The 24,763-nt window shown below is 42.4% G+C and overlaps 1 protein-coding gene across 1 annotated transcript in view; it reads left to right on the top strand.

The window, feature by feature from the left end:
- Window positions 1–24,763, top strand: part of gpc4 (glypican 4) — a 68,576-nt gene that overhangs the window by 31,073 nt on the left and 12,740 nt on the right. The window contains exon 2 of the mRNA XM_084332377.1: window positions 4,688–4,846. Coding sequence (XP_084188503.1) covers window positions 4,688–4,846 — 159 coding nt within the window. The remainder of the gene's footprint in view (window positions 1–4,687; window positions 4,847–24,763) is intronic.

Below are 24,763 nucleotides of genomic sequence, written 5' to 3'. Positions count from 1 at the left end.
GCCAACTTGTGTGTGTGTGTGTGTTTGAGAGTGTGTACATGGGTGTATACAGGAGAGAGTGAGTGAGTGAGTGAGTGAGAGAGAGAGTGAGTTGAGCCTTATTTGGACTTGTTCCCAGCCAGAGAGGTCCAGTTTAAGGTATGAGGGAAGGTGATGCGTCCGCTCCCTTTGGTGGCCTGTTCAGGGGATCATCACGCGCTGTAATGTGATCCCCACTCTTAAAAGGTTGTAACCTTTTCTAAAGTTTCACCCACTGTTTCCAGTGTGGAATAAAAGTGTATGCTTTATTATAAAATGTCTAAAATAAATCTATTGGGTGATTTGTTGAGTCTTGTTTCTATTGTTTTGACATCTGAATTACGCACTTGTTCGGCGTGCCAAAGCCAAATTGCAGTCGGTCTATGTAATTCTTAGGTGTATGTGTCGTGTAGCTAGATATCTCTTTGCACAATACACTGGTCCAGCTGTTAAAAAGACAGGTGTAAATGATGGTTTCAGAACAGGCACTGCACTTCCTATATGACTGGGGCAAGTATACAAGTATCACTTCAATATCGACAGTAGGTCTGGGGCAAATGTATCCTGAACTTGACCTCCAGGAATCGCAGCAATACCTTGATTTTGAGGCCTGATGAATGGGAGTGAAGTGCTCCTGGTAGCGGGGAGCGTTGGCTGGCTGTGCCGGCGCATATAGGCCCAGAGTCACAGAGCACTGGCTGGCGGGGAAAACCAAACAGGCCGTTGGTGCCTGGGTGGAGTGAAAGGACCCCTGTGTTCTCCCCAAATTCCAACAGCGGCATTTAAAACAAAACATTATTGCAGCTGCAACTTTGCATTCACCCTCCCCTGCCCAGCGCCAACCGGACCCTCCTGTTAAAGGTGCTGTAAGTGATATTTTTTTTGTTAAAATAAGTGTTAAATAGCTCTACATTCCTACAGCCATCACTGATATAGTGTTTGGTCAGTAACATGGGTCTCCCAGTCCATACGCTCTGCAGTAAACAGACGTTTTTCTTCTTCTGGTATCCCTTCCCACTTTATCCAATCAGGAGAGGGAACCCTAGATATTTGTACTTATTTCAAGAAATTTTGTCGAGCTAAATTTGCTGGCAAATCTTCAAGCACATTATTTGCTTAAAACTAGTTTTAATTTCTTATTTTTCATGTATACGTTCACGTCTTATCCCATGGTGAATATTGTATAGTTTCAGAGTGATCCGGGGCTAATTCCTGGAAGCTGAGTTATGGAGCGTTATGTGCATTTTGCGAAAGTCGTTTGCGTTGCTCGCCTGGACACGATACTATTTCCAAATCAAAGGTATATAATAGGTATTATGTTTCATCATGAAGGCATCAATGGGGGGGGGGGTCGTTTTGTGATGCTCTGATCGTCAGCAACGGCATACGTTTTGGAGTACGTAACATATGATCGTTGCGATCGATGTGAAATCATTGTTGGAATCAAAGTAGGATTGATGTCATATAGTCCTTACCTTTGCTAGGAGGTATTGCAAAAAGATTTCCAGTATTGATGTCCATCGGGTACCTGACATGAAATGGGACAAACTATGCATGAAGTGTGCTGGACGCGTTCCAAGGGGCTCGAATGAAGCCTTTCACTTGCCCGGCTACCATTTCTCCACCCGGACCATATAGAATGTAACACACAGTGTGAAATAAGGTTTCAAAGGGTAGGCGATACTGCCACCTAGCAGGATTCGGCAGGTATTGCAATCTCGGCGTCTCAGAATGAGTCCCAATGATACACCGAGGTCCATGAGACTGTATAGAATAAAAAAAATTGAATAAAAGAAAAAACGATAAACGATCGAAAACCCGACTATACTCAGGTTTTGGCGCTCAACGCATGGCGAGATAACCCGACTATAGTCGTGATTGCCGCTGAAAGTGTTAAAACTTTTTTGTTGTCATACTCATCAGTTGTTCCCATGTCGAGGGGCTTTGTTAGGTTTTCGAATTATGCTTTTCAGTTAGAAAACAGACCCTCTCAGGATGAGGTACATTAACTCAATCAGCGCCTAGAGGTTGCTGTTTACCATGTGGTAAGAACGCCACCACTTTAAAGAATAGGGATACATGGCAGTGTTTGCAGGGCTCAAAACTACATTAAATATTATAGCTATGGATCTAACAAACACGTCGATTGTCAGTGAGTTTCTTCCGGTCAACATGCAAAAAAACACAGATACTTTTTTCATACATACATTACCGTTTTATACCGTGGTGAATATGAGTATAGTTTTAGAGTGATCCTGTCTAATCCCAAGAAACTCCAGCAAACAGCGCTTCAATGCATTTCCTTAGAAATCATGCCATTTCTCGCCTGATTTATGAATCATTCTGAAATTAATGCTAGATTATCGGTATTATGTTTCATCATGCATGCACGAAAGCGGGTGAGGAAAAGCCGCCCCTCCGTGCTTTGATCGCAGCCAACGGCACGCACACACACACACGCTGTGATCGCTGCAAAAAAAATCATCGGATCAACGCAAGATTGGTAACATAGAGTCCTTACCTCACATCATGTACTGCAAAAAGAATAATCCAATTATCTGATCGCCATTCCAAATATTGATCGCATCGTGTGTCCAACGTTTATCCACCAAAACACATGAATCCATGCCCAAGAAGGAAAACCCGGATCTGACTTCTTAGATCGATGCACAGCCCAAGCCAGAGGGATTCCAATGATGTGCAATACCGGCCGCAAGGCGTTAGGCAGCGGTATTGGCCGTTTGCGATCTCAGAGCCATTCCCAATGATAACATCAGGCTGGCTGGATGAATTATGAATGAATATAGCGAATAAAAGAAATAACGTCCAAAACCCGACTTTTCTCGTGATTGGCGCTCAACCACTGGCGAGATAACCTGACTTTTTTCGTCCTTGGCGCCCAATGTGTTAAGATGTCATATTGTTCAGACAACCTAACTTGACGTTCTGATGGGATCTTTGGTTATAACATGTCCGTCAGGTCTGCTCTCACTGACAACCTGAGGCCTTCATATCAGGAACAGCTGCAGAAACTCTGTGAAAAGTCTGCGATCCACGCTGCTTCGGTAATTTTTGGCAGAAGGGAACACCCTTAAGCTACAACACTGATCTATCAGTGATGACAGGGAGCCCCAGGATGCAGACTGAACTTCTCTAGAGTAGCAGGCGATGGTGAAGTTGTTACTTTGTTGCCATTTCTCACCAGTTCAGTTTGTCTTTTGAATTGGCTGCTAAATAATACTTTATAAACAAACCATCATGGTCAGCTGAACAAAATGTTGATTCCTAATCATAACATGAAGTCTGGTAAAATTACACACTAGGCTACATCTTATATTGATCAAGTCATTGTCGATGATTGATTATCAAGGCATGCGAAAACAATGATCGATGACTACGTACACATAAATGTATTCAGCGAATCAAGGACAATAGAGAGAAATGTCCACTAAAATGGCCAATTAGCCTAATTGAATGCACAATTCCCAGGCTGTTTTCTGTATTTGGTCCAATCACGGTCTCACTTCAAACAATCTGCACCAAGGTCCACTTGGAAGCGAAGTAGGACCACCGGAGAAGTGGTTTTGGATGCGTCTGATTTTGATTAGTATGTTCTCATCTCTCCACACGACCAAACCAAGGAGGTCACTAACAGCTCAATTCAGCTGTTCTAAACAAATGAAATGTGGGGGGAAACTGGTCTGGAGAGGAGATGACTGGCATGTTTCTGTGTTGTCGTTGTGACAACATGATTCAAGATTACCAGAAATAACATCTCTTCAGTGCTCACATCCAGAGATTAATTAGGGCTGATATCCAGGAGGACTTAATTTATGATAATATCTAAATATAAATATATTCAGAAAATCGCATACAGAAAATATAACATTGCCGGTACAGGGAATTATGATATATTTTTTTTTTTTTTTATTAACATCCTCGAATATTTCAAAAATCATTTAAGGAAAGAAATCTGATTTAATTTAATCAGGCTTAATTTTCTTTTGGGGGGGGGGGGGGGGGGGGGGGTAGTGCATTGTGATATAAACAAAATCTCACAACAGGATGAGACGGATGAATGATGAACAATAAATATTGATGTACTTCCCAGCCCTTAGGGCAGCGATACACTGAGAAACGTTCTGTGTAATGTGATGGAGCCATGTGCTCGCCAACAGGAAACACAGTGAGACACAGTAGGATTTATCTGGACAACAAGAGGTCACCATGCCCTCAATATGGACATGTTGAGACATCCACTTGGCCAACGTTGCCCAACGATGTTGCCCAAGCAAACATTCTAGATCCACCTTCATTTGACTTTGTGTTGATATTAGCAAACATTGCGACAGGAAATCAATCTGGGCTCATTTAGAATGTTTATGTTACAATGTTTTAACCCTTTCACTACCACACTACAGACGGTTGGTGTGGTAGTGAAAGGGTTAACCTTCTGTATTGTAGTAGTGAAAGGGTTAACCCTTTGGTAGTGTGGTAGTGAAAGGGTTAAATAAGAAAAGGGCTATTACCAGCAAACACTGCGATGGGAAATACATTTGAGCTAACAATGCAATTCCACTGAAACGGTCTACAGTATACGACGTATTATGTGTCTTTGCTTGTAGTGCACAGTGTGTAACGTGTGTGTGTGTGTGTGTGTGTGTCCCAGGAGCCCCCCTGAAGGTGTGTCCCCAGGGCTTCTCCTGCTGCACCCTGGAGATGGAGGAGAAGCTGAGCCAGCAGAGTCACTCCGACCTGAAGGCACCCGTGTCCCAGCTCAGCACCAACCTCCAGAGCACCTTCAAGCAGAGGCACAGCCACTTTGACCGTAAGAACACACACACACACACACACACACACACACACACACACACACACACACACACACACACACACACACACACACACACACACACACACACACACACACACACACACACACACACACACACACACAACACACACACACACTAAATGGTTTATTTGAACCCACCAATTAGATCATACAGACCTATGGGCACTTATAGTATAACCTATAGACCAGTGCACTTCCGCGTTACATTGAGCTCATGGAGGAGAGAGTGGGGGGAGAAAATGAATGAATGTGTCTCCAGCACCCCCACAGCCGTAGCTACAACCACTTAATGTCGAGGCTCTCATCCACATTCATTCATTTTCTCCCGCCGCTCTCTCTCCCATGATTTCAGAATACCGGAAGTGTTTCGGTGGTCTATAGTTCAGTAGTCTCCATCCGGGGGTATAGTCGGGTGAAGTTGCAACATTGTTTTTTTTCATTTGGTTCAGTTTAGCTTTCACACCGTACTTTGTCATTCACACCAAACATTGTGAACTTAATGTCACACAGGCGCCCGTCTAATGGACAGAATATCTGAGTAGAACTCAGACACTTCCTGGTCTCAAACATAATGGAGCAACATTTACACAACATTTGGGGTTTCGCGTTGGTGTTCCTATCAATTAAATATTTAAATATAGAAAGTAAGTATAAAAACACTTTGTTGTTTTTGTGTGTGACCACGAGCGTCATGTGATCGTCATATTTCGATGAGGTCTTTCACCTCTTCATTGGACCATGTCTGGCCGCAAGACATTATTCACGCCTGACTCCATGTTGATTTCCAGTGTGAGATAAGTGTCCATTCACCTTCAACCCACAATGCACTTTTTTGGTTCACTTCCTATATTTGGGTCGGCTAGAGGTCGGATCACATTCTCACCACAAACCAGAGTTTGTTTGTAACTGGGTTGCTGTGTTCACACCTGCCCAAACCAACTGCACCAGGTAACATTCTGCCTCGTCGGAAACCTAGAACAAATGGTGTCACTATAAATAGTCTTTCACAAATCAATACTCAACCTACTGAGATTTTATTTACATCTACATTATTTGTACAGCTGACTTAAAATAGCTGCAATATGTTCAATCACATCATGGTTTACTTTAAGATTGTTTTATTTTAATATTAGGAACCTATTGCCTAAGTTGGATTTTGTTCATGTTGATTGATGAAGCCTCCTTTGACATCTTTGTTCTGACAGAACTGTGGCTCATAAACGTTTCTAACTTGGATGTAGCTAGCTATGGATGGATACAAACTTTTTTGGCATTTCAGAGGCTAGGCATTACAATCGGGACAGATCTTGGGTGACATAATCTTACCATTCCAGCAACTTACCATTCAGCTCTTTAAGAAGGCAATCTTGTCAAGAGATTTGGTCTCAATTATTTATAGTTTCATGTTTAGGGCTGCCCCTATGCATATTTTGTCCAGCTGGCTTGGGAGTATGACCTTAACATGTCTTTGACTGCGTCTCAGTGGAGTACAATTTGGTCCGTTTTGACCATCTAAGTGTGTGAGATTTAGAATTATACAATACGAGATTCCTAGTAGAGCGTATATAACACATATAAGATTATACAAGATGGACAATAAACATCATTATTGATGCTGGCACAAATGCGATAATTGAGGCTCATTACTTAATCTGCTTTGGGAGCGTCCAGCTGTCAGTACGCTCTGGTTAGAACTTAGAAGTAATATAATATAGAGTTTTTTGGCGTCAACTTCCCTGTATGTCCTATATCGCGTCGTTGGGTCAAAAATCTGATCGTGTGCATGGGAGTCACTGTTAACCGGCTCTGGACAGTGGGTTGCTTATCCACCAAAAGACGAATTATTTTAAACTGGAAGGAGCGTAAACTAGCTGAACACCCGGACTTGCTGAACATGGAATGGGCAGCCTGCCTTAAATTATTTTGCTTGTAATTCTAACCCTTCCAGAAGCTTTGTGGTCCGGCCTTAAACTCCAGTGTCTCCATAAATCCATTTTGATCGATCCAACACTGAATGTCTCCTCTGATTCTTTATCAATTTTCCGATTGATGGCAATTATTAGCTGTTAGCCATATCCTGACTGACGACAGAATACCCACCGGACGTTATAGACAATTCGTTTTATTAGTGTGAACGTATACAGTTATCCAGTGCACATTTGGATAGCATTTTAATATTGTGATATCCCATGGATATATATAGCTTTTTTTCTTTTTATAAATGTCACCATTTGATTGCTGCATATAATTTGACCATCGACATGGATTGGAATGACGGATGTGATGTCACAGAAAGCTAGCGATCGCTAGAATAATCTTTATCCCCCCCCCGATTCCTAAGTCTTGATAGAATACATTTGTGGAGACAAATACCTAGTTCATTATTGTTCAATACAATTCTTTGATTTGATTTATATATAGTGGTATAACTCATGTATACCTTGATCTGACCAAACTGAAGCATATATATTCAGATAGCCCAGGTTGTCCTGAAAAGGAAGATGTATATCACTTAATTTTACAATACAGGATTGAGGTTTTACATGCATTATTACACAATTAAACCAGGCAAACCTAAAATATCACAAAATAGCATAGACTTTAGACTAGAGGTTTAAAAGACAAGGGCCTGGATGACCACTGGGAGTCTGTCCGCAGGTTCCTTGAGAAATCATGATGTGGTATAATTAATATTTAAGTGGTAACTGGTTTTGTCTGTCTGTGGGATTGAGGTGGTTGATTGTGACTTTGGATTTGGGCATGGCCCTTTACATGATTTGTATCTTGCTGAATTAAAGATTCAGCACGATTCTTGTTCTTGATTCTGACCTAAGCTCTTAATAACTTCCTGAGGCCCTTCATGTCGGAGATAAAGCTCTTGGTCACAAGCCAGATCTACTGATGATCTAGCAGACTGGTTGCATTTATAAAAGCTCAATCTGATCCTCTCTTGCCATGATCTCCCATGGAGATGCAACCAGCTTTTGATGAACCAAATTTAATAGACTGACTGCTGATACGGTTTCAGTAAATTATAGTCCTAGTTCTGTAGCAGAGAACTCATCCAATTCTTACCATTCTAACAGGTTTTCATTTAGACCTGTAAGTTACAGTGAAGTTTATAATGCACTTATAGGCTTAAACACAAAGAAGTCAAAGGGTGAGGATGATCTCGCCTCCTGCATCTTAGTGCTCATATAATTGCTACACCGCTTTCTCACATTTTCAATCTAACATTCCAGTGACTTAAATAATTATCGTCCAAAATGATGCTCCTTAGTCAAAATCTTATAATGAATGAATGAATGATTTTATTTCTGTCTTTTTTTTTTTTTTTTTTCAAAGCATAGTAGTAGAACTTCCAAAAAAACAAAAAAATTAAATGACAGAAAAGGTGTAGGCTGAAGCCGAGGCTTATAATTGCCTACCCTTTTTACATTACATTACACTATTTACATTACATTACACTATTTACACAAAAAATTTAAATACAAAAAAGAAACTTAATTCATTATATCATTTAGCAAAGGTTACAATGTTTCATAGTTTTATGTACAAAACTTATACACATTTATTTATTTTATTTCTTTTTTAAATAATATTTCTTTTTTTTATATATGTTTTTCTTTTTCTTTTCTTTTTCCTTTTGTCACTATTTGAACACAGCTATGTTATAGATGAAATATAACTAGGATAATAATGAGGTTTTATATTTATGTATCACCTTAAATTTGAATAATTTCTTAAAAGTATGTAGCGAACTACACATTTTTATTTCTTTGTCAAAGCTATTCCATAATTTTGCCCCTTTAACAGATATACATGGACTTTTTATATTTGTCCTTGCCTTTGCGATATTGAATACACAAGTTCCCCTAAGTCTATATCGGCTCTCTAGTCTGGAACAACTCCTGGATGCCACTTGGAAGTGAGTGCCTATGTGCTTTGTACATTATTATTGCAGTGCTAAGATCGACAAGATCTTCCTATTTTAACACTTTGAGCGCCAGCCGTGGTTTCCTTTTTACCAGCTGGAATGCCACCATCCACGGCCAATGTTAACGTTAATATCGCCTAATCTATGTTTTAAATTATGGCTATGTGTCTAATCTGCCCGTCGCTTATCAAAGAATAATTTTCCAGTCAACATTGTCAAGGCAGATTGTTTTTTTATCGCTTCATTACAGTTTGATAGCATTTTGAAAATCACCTGTTTTCGGGGAAAAAACAACCCATGCCTATGATAATCGCCTTTTACTGGAATATTCCAGAACGTTGTCATTTGTCGGCCTATTTATAGATAATCGCTGCTCTTATTTCCTCATGGCTTTTACAGTCAAAACAGCCATATCACATAAACGCTTATATATCCGTGAAAACGAGTCTGATTATCCTAACACTGATAACATGGATTCCTTACCTGAGGTCAGATGGTATCCAAATGGTTTATTCCAATTTCTGATCGCCATTCGAAAAAATCGATAATTGTATTGATCCATCGTGTGTACAGTATAACCCATATTCGCTGTGGCCTAGAGGCTCCAGAATGAACTCTGGTAGACCCCGGCTGCATCAGTGAGAAGTAAAATGTGGAGTCAGAAATCCGTTCTCCCATTCACTTTCATTGAGTCCATTCCAAAAGGGTGATTTACCAACTGGGAGACGATAGGGGGCGCTTTTTTCACATCTGAGCGCCGGCGGTCCCTGGATCTCCAACGGTAGGCTCGCGTGATGCAATATGATTTCAGATCGCTAATAAAAAGAAAACCCGAGAATACTTGTGACGTGGCATTCAACGGTCGGGGCGTAAACTCGAGAAAAGCTGTGAGTGGCATACAAAGTGTTAAGGCATTTGATTTAATAAAGAGTGCGTTTGTCGGTTCATAGTACTTGATTCACAATTCCTATGGCTTTCTTCTGCATTATGAAAATTTGGTTAGTGTTTGTTTTATGTGTTTCCCCATACCTCCACACAGTAGGTTATGTATGGAACTATGAGAGAACAGTACAACAAATGGAGTGAGTTCTTGTTTAAGATATATTTCATTTTATATAATATTGCAATGGTTTTGGATGTTTTTCTTTTTACTTTTTTTATATGCGATTTCCAGTTTAATTTATCATCAATTGTCACTCCATATACTTGATTCACATAGTCAATGACATTTGCCACACAAGCTCTTCCAGCTTATTCAATTTGTATTCAAAATATTCAGCATAAACAAAATAAGCAGTATAAACCGAGTACGCCTCATAAACAACCCAGGGGAGGAAACATTTATAAAAACGTATTTTTTTAAAGGACATAGGAAAATAAACGAAAAAGAGGGAGGGAGGTATGTCAGACTCATGTTAGTGTGTATCCAGGTACAAAGTTACAAGTGACCATCTCTGCATAAACATATCTTTTCTCAGTTGCAATTGTGCAGTAATTTCTTCCATTGTATATATCTGTCTCAATCTCTTGGTCCATTGTTGATTTTGTAACCGATGAAACAAAGTGGGGCTCGCAACTCACTTTTGATGCTCCAAGGTGTTTTAATTGTGACAAAAAATTGCAGATACATACAACGTTTTGACCCTTCCGGTCTTTTTCAACCATGCCATAGTTATAATTTTCCTTGCTGTAAACATTAACACTCAAGATGTACAACGTATCCCCATAGTATGTGTCTTTCGGTATACATCCCAAGATCGTATCTTAACTTCTGATGAAACAATTAGGCCATAATGTGAAGCCTGAGAAGTGGCTGGAAAACTATTCTCGTTCCCACCTCGGGGGACTACTGGCTTGCAATGGATGGAATAGTGTATAGTGCAGCAATGCAAGTCCGGTTCACAGTTATTGTTGTAATGTAGAAGTGGGAGTTATGTCACCGGCGGTTGGGGATGAGGGGGGTGCGGGGCGGCAAGTTGATGATCGTTGAGCAGCCTGACAGCCCGTGGATAGAGGCTGTTGGTCAGTCTGGTAGTACCGAACTGGATGGATCTGTACCTTCGACCAGAGGGCAGCAGTTGAAAAAGATGGTGTGCTGGGTGGTACTGATCCTGTAGAATGTTATTCACACGACGTAGGCAGCGGGAGGTGAAGACTGTGGAGATATCTGGAAGGCTAGCTCCAGTGATCCTCCTCGCAGCCTTGACCACTCTGTGGAGGGCCTCCTTCTATGCCCTGGTGCAGCTGGAGACACACACCAGTAGTCCGTAGGTGAGCACACTCTCTACTGCACAGTGGTAGAAGTTAGCCATCAGTCCCTGTGGGTGTTTAGCCCATTTAAGTTTCCGCAGATAGAAAAGGCCCCCATGTCATAAATGTCTAAATGTAACAGTACTGTCTACCTGTATCATGTCATATATGTTATGATGAATTGAAAATGGGGGATGGACAAAAAACACATTCTAACGTTTGCAAAATAGGTTTCTAAACAATGTTATATGCATATACGGCGCTACTTGCTATAGTCAAGCGATTGGATACAGCTGAGAAACGGGCCACAACGTACGTGTTATTAACCATACATTTAAATCATATCCCCTTCTCTCTACACCAACAACACACATGCTGTGAAAACGTCTAGAATGTTTCAAAATGTTGTTAAAAAAAAATCACACAGATACATGCCGTCCTGTCGGGGAAATTATTCGATAAACCTCCATAAACACAAATCCGTGATGCATGCAGCAAATTTGTATCAAAAACACTTTACCTTGTGATTCCCAACCTGCAATATTAAAGATGCTGGTACAATTTTCTAAAGATTGAGGTTGTACACATTAACAGTTCAGTGGATAGTATAATGAGAAAAATAATAGACCCACACACTTTTGATCAAGATAGTTAATCAATCAAAATACTACACCATCATCATTGGAATGTCAAACAATTTACAAATCAATAAGTTACTCATTAACCTTTTTATTTTCCATTTCAAAACAAAATAGAATGCAGGCAGGTACAAAATAGATTCAAGATTCAAGAGGTTTATTCGTCACATACATACCCAAGTTGCAAGTTTGTTTATTATTTATCACAATAAAATACAGGTACTTTACGATGAAATGCTTGTTTCTGTATGAGCCCCTAAGAGTGTGCTTCATACAGTAAAAAGAAAAAAAAAAAAAAGAGTAAAGAGGAATATTCAATATACATACTGTCACTGCTAGCGGAGGAGCTCTCCGTGATGCAGCTGGAGCACGGCTTGGTGGCCTGCCCTGGATCAAGGACTACCTCACTGACAGACCGCAGTACATCAGACTAAAGGAGAGTCAGTCTGGAGTACTGGTGAGCAACACCGGCGCCCCCCAAGGAACTGTGCTGTCACCCTTCCTCTTCACCCTCTATACCTCAGACTTCTGCCACAACTCAAGCGGGTGCCACCGGCAGAAGTTCTCCTCCATCGTACGGTACATCACCGACGACGATGAGGAGAAGTATAGAGCCCTGGTGGAGAGCTTTGTGGGGTGGAGCAACAGCAACCACCTCCAACTCAACACCAGTAAAACCAAGGAGCTGGTGGTGGACTTCCGGAGGGGATGAGGTGGAGGTGGTGGCGTCATATAAGCAGGCATGCGTTCGTCATGGGACGGAGTTGCACTCCGTGCAGGGTCAGATAAGTACTCGCTATAAGTACCCACCTGGGCTACTTTGCATATCAATATAGCGCCGGTCATCAGGTGTGTTAAATACGTTCTCAGATACATTCCCACCTAACTTGTTGTGAATGACATGTGTTACATTCCATTCGTAGAGGCAATTAGGCACTGTCTGTAGTCTGTGCTCAAGCGAGGGGACATTTATGCGCATTCGTGGGAGCGCGCGCACGCGCCGGGAGCGCGCGTGCACGTGGCGCCATTAGGTGCGTGCAACCCCAGTTGATTTCAGGAACGCACGCCTGCATATAAGTTCACACAACACAAGAGGAAGCCTGAGAAATGTAGTCCCCTGTAAGCACAACAGGAAGACAGGTCAAATGTCATTTAGAGGTGGAGTGGAACAAACTACCACTCAATATCAAGGAAACCGAGAGTGCTGCAGTGTTCAAATCCAGGATAAGGGAGCAGCTGTTTAGCAACCTGCCACCGTAATGTTGGTGCGGCTGTATTATGTGCTGAACCTCTGTTTAACGATAATTAATGTCTCTATGCACTTTATTGATGAAAATAATTATTGCTTTTAATGCACCAATGAACATGAATGATGCTTTTTATAATTTCTTTTTAAATTGAAACATGAATACTACTACTAATGCACTTTAGAATATGCACTAAGAATGCTTGATGCACTTCAGATGCCAACGTGCCACTTGCAACTAGAAACAACGGGAACAACGATGGAAATAAGTCCTGGGCCCTCATTTATCAACTTTTCTTAGAAAGTCTTCTACTTCCGCTCGTAAGCACAGAATTTAGAATGTGTGCACGGACAAAAAAAAACGGGATTTATCACACGTGCGTACACCGGTCCTACGCACACCTGTCTTGATAAATATCACTTTGATCCTACGCTGCGGCTCGTGCACAGTTTCACGTATTTGCATACCAGAACCGCCCGTAATTAACCATATACGGTAATGGAACACCCCCATGAAATGTGGAAAAGTGGACTAAGCCGAGGGAAGCGTGTTATGGAGAAATACACAACAGGCTGACAGACATGTACACGGTGATGTCGGATATTATATCTATTAACTTCCTAAAAGACCATTGCTGCCTGGACACCGCAAACACTAATAAAGACCATTAACCACTGTTTTGCCGTTGCCCGTTGGTGTCATTGATGCATGCTGGAATAAGAATGCCTTTCTTCATTTCTTTTTAATATGAATAATTATTATATTACAATAAAAGACAGCTCCGTCTTTTAATACACACATATATTGTACAGTAACGTCAAATAAATACGTACAGTCCCCGCTGAAATAAAGGTTCTGCACGCACGTACCAGCAGTGATCTACAGCATAAAAGATAGCCACTTTATACTATTCTGAGTAGATAATTCATCTGAGTCACGGATCTGATCGGGGCAGGTAGCATTATGTCGGGAAAATCTTTATGAAATAAACAAATGTGAATTAAAGAATTTAAAACGAAGTTTAGCATATTAAATCGTTTTATAAGCTTATAGCTTTTTTTGTGCTGATTTGAGAAGGGAGAGTGCTGCAGAGCCGGAGAGCAACGCTCTCAGGGCCAAGATAGCACTTATACTATTTTGAGAGAGACAGCAGAGAGACAGACAGCAGAGAGACAGACAGACAGACACTGTTCCACAGTGTGTGTGTGTGTGCGTGCGTGCGTGCGTGTGTGTGACTACTAGTCTCCTAGTAGAGACTCAGTCCCCCCCCCTCTGGACCACCTCCTAGTAGAGACCCCCCCCCCTCTGGACCACCTCCTAGTAGAGACCCCCCCCCCCCTCTGGACCACCTCCTAGTAGAGACTTCTCTAGGAAGAAGACGAAGATGAGGATTAATGACATGAGGAGGTGGTCCAGAGGGGGGGGGGGTCTCTACTAGGAGGTGGTCCAGAGGGGGGGGGGGGGTGAGTCTCTACTAGGAGGTGGTCCAGAGGGGGGGGGGGGGGGGGTCTCTACTAGGAGGTGGTCCAGAGGGGGGGGGGTCTCTACTAGGAGACTAACACAGACACACACACACACACACACACAGACACACACACACACACACAGTGTCTATCTGTCTGTCTGTCTGTCTCTCTGCTGTCTGTCTCTCTGCTGTCTTTCTCAAAATAGTATAAGTGCTATCTTGACCCTGAGAGCGTTGCTCTCCGGCTCTGCAGCTGGACCCTTCTCAAATAAGCACGGAAAAGCTTTTAAGCTTATAGCTCCAATTTGGGTCCCAAATTGCGGTACAAATGAAGGAGGTGTCTCGGGTAGTGGACTCTAGTTAATATTATGTTCTCTCTGCAATTAGACTGCCCCTCATTCATGCATTCATCCCTATCTGATGCTATCTCTGAAAACAGTTCCTGCGAGCGCAGTCAGTGCACCCGATAACGCTATATATAAACCATGCTGCATTCATTCGGAGAGAAAGACCTATTCCAAATGCTATATTTATAGGGTTTGACAATAATTACACTACTGTCACTATTTTATAATGAACTATAATGAATTACGGGCCATACAGAACACGCCAGTGTTGAAACGAATGCACGAAAGCTTATTTCCGCATTGCAACTAATGCATGCAACTGAGGAGCGCATATGCCGTCCGTCTGCAGTAACGATATTCTACCACCGGGCGTCAGCTATGCATGCTCCGAGCTGTGCGTAGATATAAGCACAAAGTCAAGCACAAGTTCAAATTGATAAGTCCCACACTTTGCTTAGAAATGATCATACGCACGGGTTAAGCACATATCTGTGCGTATGCAACATTGATAAATGAGGGCCGTGGACTTTTCGTTCTATCCCTGACAAAGCAAATACAAATGTTGATCTGTCAATGTTGTTATATGTTTGTTGTCAATAAACAAATCAAATAAAAAAATACTTGGGGTACACCTGAACAATAAACTGGACTGGTCGGACAACACCGAGGCCCTCTACAGGAAGGGACAGAGCAGGCTGTTCTTCCTGAGGAAACTCGGGTCCTTCAATGTTTGCAATAGACTGCTGCAGTCATTCTGCCAATCTGTAGTGGCCAGCGTCCTCTTCTATGCTGTGGCATGCTGGGGGGGCTACATCAACTCGAGGGACACCAACAAACTGAACAAGCTGGTGAGGAAGGCTAGCTCCATGGTGGGAGTCGAGCTGGTCAGACTAGAGGTGGTGGCAGAGAGGGGGATGAGAAGGAAGCTGGCTGCCATCCTGGAGAATCCCTCCCACCCCCTCTAAGACGAGCTAGTCAAGATGAGAAGCACGTTCAGCCACAGACGCATACCCCCCCCCGACACTCAACTAACCGCCTCGGCCAGTCCTTCATACCAGCGGCCATCAGGCTCCACAACAGTGTGCTGCCAGATATCTAACTACAACTACTAGGAACCTAAAACGACAATAATACTACCTTATGCATACTGCAGTGCACCTTATGTGACGAATAAACCTCTTGAATCTTGAATACATTTTTGTACCTGCATTCTATTTTGTTTTTAAATGGAAAATAAAAAGGTTAATGAGTAACTTATTGATTTGAATATCTTTTACATTATTCCAAATTAAGGGGATGGTGTAGTGTTTTGATTGATTAACTATCTTGATCAAAAGTGTGTGGGTCTATTTTTCTCATTATACTATCCACTGAACTGTTAATATGTACAACCTCAATCTTTAGAAATTTGTACCAGCATCTTTAATATTGCAGGTTGGGAATCACAAGGTAAAGTGTTTTTGATACAAATTTGCTGCATGCATCACGGATTGTGTGTTTATGGAGGTTTATCGAATAATTTCCCCGACAGGACGGCATGCATCGGTGTGATAAAAAAAAAAACGCATTTTTAAACATTCAACTCGTTTTCACAGCGTGTGCAATGCTGAGTTGTTGGTGTAGAGAGAAGGGGATATGGTTTAAATGTATGGTTAATAGGGGTGTAACGGTACACAAAAACCACGGTGCGGTACGTACCTCAGTTTTGAAGTCACGGTTCGGTACAGGTTTTCGGTACAGTGGGGGAAAGTTTGGCTTTCCATGTTCCACTCAGGGGTGATGTAGTGTGCAGTAACTAATTGTACTTGTAGGGCTGTCAACGAATATTTTATATTTGAAATTAATAATCGACTTGTAAAAATATTATAATTATATTAGATTGTGAAAAAAACATTCCCCGGTGGGCGGTCGTTAGTGGTTAACATACCGTTGTATTAGTTACACAGCCGTTCGGTACGGTACACACTAAAACGGTTCGGTACGGAGACGTGTACCTTTACACCCCTAATGGTTAATAACATGTAGGTTGTGGCTTGTTTCACAGCTGTATCCAATCGCTTGCCTATAGCAAGTAGCGTATATGCATATAACATTGTTTAGAAACCTAAGTATTTTGCGAACGTTATAATGTGTTTTTTGGCCATTTTCGTCGAGATGTACTCCGTGGATGACATGCTAACGTCACGTTACTGTTTACACAAATTTATTGTGGTCTGTAACTTGGCAACAAAGAGAGCTGCTATTGGTCGAGCGCAAGATACGCGACAGAACTTGCATCAATACGTCTTCACCTTACAGCCTAAAAGTGTATTTTCTTGTCAGAGCAATACTTCCAATATTAGTAACCGTTGCACCGTTTCTATACAAGAATAACATTTTTACTTACAATGCATTAGAAAGGTATACAAAGAGAGCATATTATCTAACAAAATGTCTAAATATTTCATTCTACGATTTTTCAAATTGAGAATGAATACTAAATTAATTTGAGAGAGAGAGAGAGAATTATGTCTGTATTTGATTATGGTGACATTCTGTACATGCATGCCTCTCCCTCCCATTTAAAACCCCTCAATGCATCATATCATATCATAGCGTACTGTTTTATCACAGGAGATACATTTCTCACTCACTATTGTGTTTTATATGAAAAGGTGAGATGACCTTCTTTAACTAAGAGAATGGACTTGCATTGTATTTTATTTATCTGTAAGGCTTATGAAATCCCTATTATCTCTGCTCCTTGATTACTTTTAACTACAACACTATGGTACTAGGTCATAGGATTACTCAAATTGAGCTTGGCAAAACTGGTAGATATTATGCCCCGTACAAATCGAATGAATTACCAACAGAAATTCTTGGAAGTTAGAACATTTCATTCCATTAGAAGATTTTTAAGTTCTGAACTCATTTAATTTGATATACATGTTTGTTGACATTCAACTGAATTCTTGTCAGAACAGGGCCCCATTCCCCGTACCTGGTTCAACTAAGTCGATCAAAAGTCCCATTAGCCAGCTTAAATTAACCCGATGATTGAAGTCAGGCTATCTTGGTTTCTAGAAGGCTGATTCGGTCTCGTTAATTCGAACCAGACTTCAGTCATCAGGATACTTGTGCGTGGCTGTTTTACCTGAAAAGGGGGAGGTTTTCGATCCCAGAAAACCATGATTTTCTAACGGCATTGATTGATTGAAAACTTTAACAGATTGTAGAATATATTGCAGACAAGTTAAATGCATATCTATAGGCTAATTTTAAGTCCCTCCTTACCCCAATCAATCAGATTATATTTATTTAAATGTGCCTGCTGGCAATAGGCTTAATGGAATGAATAATCGAATGAGATCTTGCTAGCGAAAATAATTATTTCAACTCTTTCAGAATAAGTAGATAAAAACAAGCCCAAAGAGTATCTAATTGATACGAATGAATAGATACTTATGAGGATATCTGTACTGTATGCGCTTAGGTATCATGTAATATATAAATACATCGTTCCCAAAGTTTTCAGGCCGTGACCCCCTGAAATAACGGTGTCAGAGAGCTGCGACCCCCACTATTATAGGAGGTGGTTGAAACATGCAAACGTGCATTGGAGGCTTTTAACACGCACAATAACTATACAAAATAACACAATAATCAAACAACCATAAAATGAATTATAGCGCGTTTCATTTAGAAGGCTAATGTTCAACTCACCTAATGAGATGGATGGGCATATGCTTGAAGCACAACAAGTCCAGTCTGGGTTTAATTTAGGAGACAGCGACTCGGAGATCATCCTCCACATTCATTCAGACGTGATCTGTACTTATTTTTTATATAAGTCAGTGCAGATTATGTTTTTTTGAATAGGTAGGTAGATACAAATGGCGGATAGCTGTGCGTATTCCCCCTCAATTGATATCTAGTCGGCATCGGAGGTGGGCAGCGAGCTGGGACGCATTCTCCATCAGAAACAAGCGCGCCTCATCCCGCAGCTCAAACAGGTGTCGTGCAGTATGTTACGTAGGAAATCCATAGGCTGAATATGATTTATTATCAGCATTTTAGGTCTATTATTTTACATTTCAAAAGCGTTTCTTTTACCAGTTTAATGTATTTTAATTGTTTTTAATTATAGGCCTATTTCACACATTCTATGAAATCAATACATTCTGGAAATCATCTCGCGAAAACATTATTCAGAATGGTATAATGGGATCAAAGACCACCTACGGGAGGCTGCAATTTGAAACTGGCCCCCGTAAATGTCCAAACACACCCTCCCATCCACCCACCCCCTCCCAATGTACAGTTTCTTCCCCCTCGTATGTATATATTTTCTGTTATGATCTCTGTTTAACAGTACTGTATATTTGCATATCTTGTATGTCACAAATGTAACAGTACTGTATATCTGTATGTCATGTATGTCATAAATGTGATTATGTATATCTGTATGTCATAAATGTCATTATGAATTGAAAATGGGGGACCCTGATGTAAACAAGATGAAAGTCTTTCTCTGGGTCTGCATCCCCTTAACAATTGTGTGTATTGAGCCGTACTGTATTGTACCCCATTCTGCAATCTGTTAATAAAGTTTCCAATCAATCTCTGAGGAAGGGAGCTGCCATTTTGTTCCGAGGGAGTGGCCAGCTTATATCCAGCTAACTCAACTAAACCTGCTCTGGAGCAGGTTAAACATTTTCGATCTGTTGCCATAGTGATTTAGACAAGCCTGCTTCGTGGAACCGAAAAGCTTGACTTAGTTATGTCAAGTTATTCTGAAGATTATCCGGCTAACTCCGTTAGCCACGTACGGGGAACAGGGCCCTGTACTTGTTTGTCCTCTGTGTTTTTTTTTTTTTTTTTTATATATATCTATTGAAAATGGGTCACTCATGCAAAAGAGATCTCTGACTAGGGCTGGGCGATAAAACGATAACGATAATTATCGCAATATATTTTAATAACCGATATCGATTGATAATAATTATTTTATTTTATTTTTTGTGACCTGCAACAGGGCAGTTTTAAAAGAGACAGTGACAGAGGACAGACTTGTTTTTCTTGCCTGCAACATAAAGTAATGGCTTTGCTTGTCCAAATGACAATACTGACCAAATTGAGATTTATTTTTCTCTTGTCCATTTGTTTGCTTTCTAATTTAAAATACAGTTTGAAACCGTCTGTACACAGTAGGCTATGTGTGTCTCCAGTCACGAGTCACGGTGCACATGTGCGGTGGTTTGTCCACCAAAAAAGCGCCAAAAGATAGAAAAGAAACTCATATCGTTATCATGATATCATTTTTGACCATATCGCCCAGTCTGACTCATAATGCTTGTCTGGATAAACATGTACCCAGTGACTAAGGACACATTCATATTTACACATGCACACAATTTAAACGATTTCTTTGAAACCATTAAGTAAATTATAGCATGCATACTACCCCCCCCCCCCCCCACACACACACACAGGGTTCCTGTGGGGTCCTAAAAAGTCTTACATTTAATTATCAGAATCTTTGGCCTTAAAGAGGTTCTTAAATACAGGTCTTGACAGGTCATAGAAATATATTGAATTTGGAGGTAACTTCTGCTTCTCTGTATATCTGTGTTTGGGGGAAATGTCCAGGCTGCAAAGTAAGCAGTACGGTAATAGCCTATCACCCCCCCCCCCCCCCAACAATTCTTATGGATTTACTGTTACACAGCAATATTCCTTTTTTGCCAGCATGGCCGTGAAATGGGTATGGGTAGCCTGTATATAGAGCCATCATTCTATTGGTCTGTTGCAGTAATCCCTTTCCCACTGTGCAGTACATCTCCATCACATGCTAGAGAGCGTCTGGTCCTCAGAGCCGTAGCAGCACTTGTGCAGCGTGGTTTTGACGGACACTCCCACCTGCCGGTGCACTGCCCGGAGCGGAGACAGTCAGTCTGCGTCTGTTGGCCCGTCCACCTGTCCCTCAGCGTCTCTATCTGCCTCACCCACCTCCCAGTCCCCTGCTCCCAGCCTGCCTCCACTCCAGAGAGACACGCATGCTCCCAGACGGACCACACACGTCTCCAGAGCCAGTGCTCCTTGTACTTCCTGCTGTGTGTGTGTGTGTGTGTGTGTGTGTGTGTGTGTGTGTGTGTGTGTGTGTGTGTGTGTGTGTGTGTGTGTGTGTGTGTGTGTGTGTGTGTGTGTGTGTGTGTGTGTGTGTGTGTGTGTGTGTGTGTGTGTGTGTGTGTGTGTGTGTGTGTGTGTGTGTGTGTGTGTGTGTGTGTGTGTGTGTGTGTGTGTGTGTGTGTGTGTGTGTGTGTGTGTGTGTCTGTAAATATGGGGATCGGGTTTCTGTGCTGTGGGTTGGAGTGCATGGGAACATGCAGCACTGCTGAGTCACAGAAGGAGCAGGACAGATTTGAATCCCCTCTGCAGTCTAACCATTGAATCATCTCTGCAGTCAAACCATTGAATCACATCTGCAGTCTAACCATTGAATCCTCTCTGTAGTCAAACCATTGAATCCCCTCTGTAGTCTAACCATTGAATCACATCTGCAGTCTAACCATTGAATCCTCTCTGTAGTCAAACCATTGAATCCCCTCTGTAGTCTAAGCATTGAATCCCCTCTGCAGTCTAACCATTGAATCATCTCTGCCGTCTAACCATTGAATCCTCTCTGCAGTCTAACCATTGAATCATCTCTGCCATCTAACCATTGAATCCTCTCTGTAGTCAAACCATTGAATCCCCTCTGCCATCTAACCATTGAATCATCTCTGCCGTCTAACCATTGAATCACATCTGCAGTCTAACCATTGAATCCTCTCTGCCGTCTAACCATTGAATCACATCTGCAGTCTAACCATTGAATCCTCTCTGCAGTCTAACCACTGAATCCTCTGCAATCTAAGCATTGAATCACATCTGCAGTCTAACCATTGAATCCCCTCTGCAGTCAAACCATTGCATCCTCTGTAGTCTAAGCATTGAATCCTCTGCAATCTAAGCATTGAATCCTCTGCAATCTAAGCATTGAATCACATCTGCAGTCTAACCATTGAAACCTCTGCAGTCAAACCATTTAATCATTTCTGCAGTTTAACTGTCCCAATACCTTCTGTAGTCAAACAATTGAATCCCTTCTGTAGTCTAATATTTGAATCCTTTCTGCAGTCTAACCATTGATTCCCTTTTGTAGTCTAAACATTGAATCCCTTCTAGCATTTAACCATTGAATCATCTCAGCAGTCGTCTAAGCATTGAATCCCTGCAGTCTAACCATTGAATCATCTCTGCAGTCTAACCATTGAATCCTCTGCAGTTTAGCCGTTGAATCCCTTCTGTAGTCGAATCATTGAATCATCTATATTAGCTGATCACATCCCTGCAATCATGACAAGGACTGAAATGGTTCTTTGTTCGTTGAAGAGAGCAGAGATTACTAGTGCTCCATCCTGTCTGGTTCTATCCTGTCCCATGTTACATGTGTGTGTGTGTGTGTGTGTGTGTGTGTGTGTGTGTGTGTGTGTGTGTGTGTGTGTGTGTGTGTGTGTGTGCGTAACATGTAGTGTGCCTGTGAGAGGGAGCAAGGAGGGATGGTCGGTAACAGGCAGCATGTGTATTGCAGCCAGATGTGAACAGGAATGTGACGTGTCGGAATGCCGTGGCTGTGCTCAGGCCCTCCTCTCCCTCTCTCTCCCTCTCTCTCCCTCTCTCTCCCTCACTGCCCTTTGTCCCCTTCCTATGCCTCACTTAATCTTCCCACATTCCGTCTCTTTTCTCCTATGGATCTCTCTCTCTCTCTCTCTCTCATGGCTCTATTTATCATGTTTCACTGTTCTCTCTCTTCTCAGTTTCTCTTGTCGTTTTTTCTTTGTACTGAGTTTCATCTTCTCTATTCTCTCGTTTGCGGCTCCCTTATATGACTCACTACTAGTAAAGATCCTTCTCTGTTGTATACACCTCTCTCTCTCTCTCCTTTCTCTGCCCCCACCTCCACCCCTCTCTCCCCCACTACATGTCCTGTCTGTGGTTGCAGACATGCCTGTCCATGACCTATCAGACCCGCTCCTAACCCACGGCGCTGTGGGCCGAGCCGCCGCCGGCACAACTAAATGAATAGCCTCCAGTATTTCTGAGGAAGTGTCCAAATTGACGGCATGTGATGGCGGCGGCGGTGCCGTGGTCTAAAGAGAAAACATCCACGCTGCTGATTCTGTTTCTGTGAACTTCAGACTTGTTTTATTTATATTGATGGCTCTTCTTTTTTCAAGGTCAATTAACATCTGTGCCGCAGTTTTAGTTTATATAGCAACTTGCTGCTTATAGTTAATTGTTTAGCCGACATTACGAGTGTGACATGTGGGAATAAATGTTTCCCCAGTTTTGCCGAATGGGATGCCTATTGCTTATTAACAGCGGAGGAGTGCTGCCGAGTGCTTCCGCGTTTTCCCTGATTGGCTGCGACACGCCCCGCGGCAGCCGCGGAGCGGAGCGGCATTATGTAGCCGTAATCCGCCATGATTTTCATTCGAAGCTTAGCTCACCTGGCAGCGCTGCGGTCCTGCGATCCTGCGGTCCGTTGGTGACAAGTTCGAATCCCATCAATTTTTTTTTATTTATTTTTTTAAACGTGTATTATTTCGCCGGTTAAGGTTAGGCATTGTTTCGGAGTTGGTTAAGGTTAGAAGAAGGGTTAAGTTTAGGCGCTGTTAAGGAGCTGGTTAAGGTTAGAGTTTGTCTTAGAGAATGGCAATATTCTTTCTATGGTTAAGGTTAGGCATGGTTAAGGTTAAGGTTAAGGTTAAGGTTAGGCATTGTTTCGGAGTTGGTTAAGGTTAGAAGGGTTAAGTTTAGGTGCTGTTAAGGAGCTGGTTAAGGTTAGCGTTTGTCTTAGAGAATGGCAATAGACAGCCTATTTCCGCACTGCCGCGGTCACATGGTCACATACATTGTCACATTCTTGCACTCCTCCGCTGTTAAAAAGCAACACGCGAATGGGATTTAGGCCTGTTCTATTTATCGAGAAGAAGGGAGAAAGAGAAGAGCACAGAATACAGAATGGCCCATAAAGGCTGGTTCCTTATCTCTGACGCACCGCTCGGATCACGTCGAGATACTTTTCTGAAGCGATGTCCCCGGGACGCTGGCTGGCTCGCTCGCAGCATGTTAGCAACAGGTGTTAGATGTGGGATCCCTTTACAAAAGGGCCGCTGTGCTCTCTTCCACCTGGGCCATTAGACCTCTCTCTCGCCGGATAGGGTGACCGGCTCGGGTTGCCCTCCTATTATTTCCCGCTCTGGCATCAAGACAGCCAGGAGCAGGCGCGTCCTATTGGGTGGAAACGAGCCCCGCGGTGGAGCTGTTCTGGTTCTATACGTACCGTCTGCGGGACGGGAAATGACGGTGACGTGAGCTAATCGCTCATCTGGAGCCATACGTGTAAACACAGCTGCAAATATGTGCACGCAAACACACACTCATGCACAAATGTACACACTCATACACACACACACACAAACAAACTCAGGAAGTGGTGTGTGTGTGTGTGTGTGTGGTTAGGCAGACTCTCATCATGCGCCTGGAGGTAGGAGTCATGGCCAATTAAGAACGGGGCCAGGAATAGTCCTCCTGCGCTCTGTTTCCGCGCTGTGTTTGTCCTGCGCTCAGCCTGCCTGTCCAGTGGCACTGACCCCATCCAGCGGAGCTAGCCTACGTCTGGGAGTTAAGCACCGGGATTAAGGCCCCCTTGCCCCCAGATACACACACACACACACACACACACACACACACACACACACACACACACACACACACACACACACACACACACACACACACACACAAGACTCATCTATCCTCACCACTGCGGCCAAACAGCAGGAGGGATGGAATCCCCTAAGAAAGGGGAGAAGCGCAGGGACTAATTGGCACAAATAGGATGCAATTACTGCCTGGGCTGGGACAGGGAGGAGCGAGGTTTATAGGGCCACGGGTGGGTGTGGGGGGTGGAAGCTTG

Source organism: Notolepis coatsorum (genome assembly GCF_963971535.1).
Source record: "Notolepis coatsorum genome assembly, chromosome: 16".
Taxonomy (NCBI): domain Eukaryota; kingdom Metazoa; phylum Chordata; class Actinopteri; order Aulopiformes; family Paralepididae; genus Notolepis; species Notolepis coatsorum.
The sequence above is the reverse complement of the archived record's forward strand: the minus strand, read 5'-3'. Positions and strand labels throughout refer to the sequence as shown.